This window comes from Borostomias antarcticus (genome assembly GCF_949987555.1).
Source record: "Borostomias antarcticus genome assembly, chromosome: 9".
In the NCBI taxonomy this organism is placed as follows: domain Eukaryota; kingdom Metazoa; phylum Chordata; class Actinopteri; order Stomiiformes; family Stomiidae; genus Borostomias; species Borostomias antarcticus.
The window spans coordinates 1,365,369-1,370,368 of NC_140242.1; the positions used below are offsets into that span (position 1 = coordinate 1,365,369).

At 44.3% G+C, this 5,000-nt stretch overlaps 1 protein-coding gene across 1 annotated transcript in view; it reads right to left on the minus strand.

Annotated features, from left to right (window-relative positions):
* LOC311313374 (brefeldin A-inhibited guanine nucleotide-exchange protein 1-like) overlaps positions 1 to 5,000 on the minus strand; it is a 77,456-nt gene that overhangs the window by 12,400 nt on the left and 60,056 nt on the right. Inside the window, exons 27-28 of the mRNA XM_084443498.1 lie at positions 4,922 to 5,000; positions 1,169 to 1,298 (exon numbers count right to left, since the gene is read on the minus strand). The exon at positions 4,922 to 5,000 is cut by the window's right edge and continues 52 nt beyond it. Of these exons, the coding sequence (XP_084299624.1) occupies positions 1,169 to 1,298; positions 4,922 to 5,000 (209 nt within the window). The remainder of the gene's footprint in view (positions 1 to 1,168; positions 1,299 to 4,921) is intronic.

Here is a 5,000-nt window from a genome sequence, read left to right on the forward strand (position 1 = left end):
TACTAAAAGTATAGACTAATGCTCTGGGTTTATATACTAACAGTATGGACTAATGATCTGGGTTTATATACTAACAGTATAGACTAATGCTCTGGGTTTATATACTAACAGTATGGACTAATGCTCTGGGTTTATATACTAACAGTATAGACTAATGCTCTGGGTTTATATACTAACAGTATGGACTAATGATCTGGGTTTATATACTAACAGTATAGACTAATGCTCTGGGTTTATATACTAAAAGTATAGACTAATGCTCTGGGTTTATATACTAACAGTATGGACTAATGATCTGGGTTTATATACTAACAGTATAGACTAATGATCTGGGTTTATATACTAACAGTATAGACTAATGCTCTGGGTTTATATACTAACAGTATGGACTAATGCTCTGGGTTTATATACTAACAGTATAGACTAATGCTCTGGGTTTATATACTAACAGTATGGACTAATGATCTGGGTTTATATACTAACAGTATAGACTAATGCTCTGGGTTTATATACTAACAGTATGGACTAATGCTCTGGGTTTATATACTAACAGTATAGACTAATGCTCTGGGTTTATATACTAACAGTATGGACTAATGATCTGGGTTTATATACTAACAGTATAGACTAATGCTCTGGGTTTATATACTAACAGTATGGACTAATGCTCTGGGTTTATATACTAACAGTATAGACTAATGCTCTGGGTTTATATACTAACAGTATAGACTTATGATCTGGGTTTATATACTAACAGTATAGACTAATGATCTGGGTTTATATACTAACAGTATGGACTAATGCTCTGGGTTTATATACTAACAGTATAGACTAATGCTCTGGGTTTATATAGAAACCCACGTGAGGACAGGATGATGGGAGTCTAATGTTGAGGTGTGTGTGTTTGAAGGGGACTTGCCTCAGTGTGGGGGGGGGGGGGGGGGGGGTTCTGAGGGGACTTGCCTCAGTTTGGGGGGGGGGGGGGCGGTTCTGAGGGGACTTGCCTCAGTTTGGGGGGGGGGGGGGGGTTCTGAGGGGACTTGCCTCAGTTTGGGGGGGGGGGGGGGCGGTTCTGGGGGGACTTGCCTCAGTTTGAGGGGGGGGGGGGGCGGTTCTGGGGGGACTTGCCTCAGTGTGGGGGGGGGGGGGCGGTTCTGGGGGGACTTGCCTCAGTTTGTTGTTCCGGAAGCTTCATGTTGTCAAAGATCCTGAAGACGATCCTGAACAGATCTGTCCACCAGTGCTTCTCAAAGGTGTGACCGTACGTCTTCATCACCTCGAACATTACCGTCAGACCCCTGGAGGCGCGCGCACACACACACACGCACACACACGCGCACACACACGCACACACGCGCACACACGCGCACACACACACACACACGCACATGCACAGTTTGTTATCGTCTCATTTGAAAACCCCTCACATACAGTATAGATATTCTACTCTCCAATCAGTCTTTAATAAAATAACCAACTAACCAAGATAAATACTGGACAAAATGTATATTGTGGAAGTTAAAGAAGTGTTATTGCTTATGCTTAATATATTGCTATTGCATATTGCTCTTGCTTGCTTTTAAATCAAGTATCTTGCTTTTGCCTATGGTTGCATAACAGTCAGGGATGGGTTATGTCTGTGCCCCAGGACTCTTAATGGATATTAAAGAGGCATACGAAGGGAAGAGCTGTTTATATTAAAAGATGAAGGGATTACGGTCTATAGGGCATCCGCGGGTCTTTAAAAAGTCTTTAAAAGTATTACATTAAAAGTATTACATTAATTTATGTAAATTAAAGGCCTTAATACATTTTAAACTGTCTTAAATTCATTGCTCAAAGGTCTTAAATGAAAAATATAAGTGTGTAGGAGACTATTTTTAGGCTCCTTAATAACAATGCAAAATGATTTTGTTCAACAAAAGATGTAATAATGTTGCCAGCTCTGCTATCCGCAGCTCTTGGGAATGTCTTCTGAAGTGTTAAATGTAACCTGTGGATATCCTATATCTAGGCCGTTTCTCAATTCCAACTATGCGAAGTTAGGACTTGTGTCCTTGCTAGTCCAGACTTGGGAAGTTCTCATCAGAGTATGAACTCCCGAGGACTGGAGGACGCAAGTTCAGTCATTCAGCAGTTGGAACAGCAGCGTTCTTGATGACGTCACCATCTCAACTGTTTTGTGTGGACACCGGCAGCCGCCATTGCTAGGATTTTGAAAAGCGTTTTAAACTGTTTTAAAGTAAATATCTTTACGTTTTCATTGCTTTTCATGCAGATAATTACCACAATTGAAACCAATTATGTGGCTGTTTTATCCAAATAACGTCTGTTTCTACTAGTTTAGATAGATTATTTAGAGGCATTTTCAATGGTGTTGCCCTAACAACCGTTCTCTTAATGTGAAATGATTTCTGGGATATCTGTCTGTCTCAAGTCCTCACAAGTCTGCTCCCATGCATCCTGGATAAAATGGGCGGAGCAAGAACACATCCTGGCATTTGATGCGGACTTGGGACTTGCGTCCTTTTGAATTGGAACAGTACTTGGGCTCCGACTGATGACGTTTCACAAGTTCACAAGGACGCAAGTACGGACAAGAAGGCATATTGAGAAAGGGCCCTAGTGTGGGAGACGAGGTGAGGAATGTCTTCTGAAGTGTTAAATATAACCTGAGGATATCCTGTATCTAGTGTGGGAGACGAGGTGACGCCAGCCAGCCCAAGAACTGCCGTCTCACATGATGGAGGACATGGCCATCGTCACCATCAAGGCATGAAGCCTACTGTCGGCCCAGACGAACACTGCTGTGGGTTACAATACCCAATGTACAGTAGTGATTATGAATATTTCATATGATAACATCTGTAGGCATCTCAGGGGGCATTGAAGAATAATGTCTGCTGGGTGACAGGTCTGGCGTTTGAGTATGAAGAACAAAGCCCTGCTTATTGAAGCGTTTTTAATATTTTCATTTCTTTGTTGAGCTGCTATTGGGTCCAGGCTCTGGGCATTCAGTGACATTTGTATTACAATGGGAATTTAGCAAGACTGTCAAGCTGCAACACGCCACAAGGGGCTTCCTGTTCAGCTCAACATACATGTAGAAAGATGAGAACATACAGACAGCTGAAGGAGAATCTGTTGGCCTCTTCCCAATGACAGCCTTCCCAAGACAGGATGATTAAAAACCACATCTGTGTCCACTGCTGAGGTGAGATACATAGTCCAGTCCCTGCCACCTCATCAGGGAAACCCCACGGAGTTCACAAACCAGATGGAAATAGTGTTTGAATGCCGCAGTCTGTGACTTCCAGCAGCTACGTTGTCTCTGCCGGTACCTGTAGGCCTCCTTACTGAGCTGAATGGTGCGCTCGTTTATAACTGGGAGGTGGCAATTTACGACTTGCTACTAGGAATAATCAAATAAAACACTGCATGAACTCGCACTTCCTCGTCGCAAATTCGGATATGTTTCTCAGCCCCCAGTTGCTCGAATGCACTAGATATAACTAGGTAACTGTGATATAATGGTATATAGATATAACTAGGTAACTGTGATATAATGGTATATAGATATAACTAGGTGACTGTGATATAATGGTATATAGCTCGAATGCACACAGGTCGGAGGTAGGTATTTTGCCACTTGCGACTTGCCACCTCCGACCACAAACGAACGCACCATAAGACCAGCACACCGGCCCAGAGAAGCAGACAGGGACGAGGACACAGAAGACTCAAGGTCTCGTATTAAAGCAGTTCCAGACAGGGACGAGGACACAGAAGACTCAAGGTCTCGTATTAAAGCAGTTCCAGACAGGGACGAGGACACAGAAGACTCAAGGTCTCGTATTAAAGCAGTCCCAGACAGGGACGAGGACACAGAAGACTCAAGGTCTCGTATTAAAGCAGTTCCAGACAGGGACGAGGACACAGAAGACTCAAGGTCTCGTATTAAAGCAGTCCCAGACAGGGACGAGGACACAGAAGACTCAAGGTCTCGTATTAAAGCAGTCCCAGACAGGGACGAGGACACAGAAGACTCAAGGTCTCGTATTAAAGCAGTCCTATAGGGATCTTGACTGGAAGAAAATCCAGACTTGCAGACAAGTGAGGGGTGAGGATGTCAGGGATTACTGGGAGAGGCTTATGGGATTGTTCGGAGAGTATTCAGGTATGTCACTGGGTCACCAAGTAGTTTGTGTAGTGCGTGCACTTAGAAACGGGCTGGATTCCAAACTAGCAGACCTCTCTAAACACTCCCTCCTAGAGCGGGGAGGGAGAACAGAGGAAGAAGGTGCAGTTGTTGCCGCCCCGTCTTTAGGCCAGATCAGCTGCGGAGAACCAGGCCAGGTCAAGCCTGGCTTATGTGCGTGGCTGGTTTGTTTCTGTTCAGGACTGGTAGGACGGAAGCTAGTCATGCCACTGAAATAGCTGTGAATTGAACAACTGTCCCATCATTTTGGACCACTGTCCCATCAACACCACAGCTGTGTTTAACTAATCCCAGCATGCCCTTTATAAGTTGTTCTCTCGTTGATGGCCGCCGGTTGTCTAGACACAGGTAACGGGGACATCGGACGTACGGACGTCATCGTAGCTAGCCGCCGGGCGAATTTGGGAATTGTAGAGAGATGTCTCTGACTGGAACTGCCGTGGTCAGAGAGAAACTTTGCGGTCACTTTACTCTTTCTCACGCCAGGCACATAAAAAAAATACAGTATATTAGAAATACCGATGGCAATTTCTCCTTATTGATTATTAAACACTGGATGGATTAATGTCTTCAACGATCTCAAGACTGGATTATTAATTCCTTCAACAATATATTTTACAGTTGCTTGAAAAGCCCATCGCTGTCCATTCAAACCTCGTAGACTGAAGCCATAATCCGGCCCGTATCCCAGAGACGTCTCACCTGGTCCTGACGTCCAGCTTACAGCGGTTGATGATGCAGGAGAGCTCAAACAGGATGGGGAACCAGCCCCGCACCCACA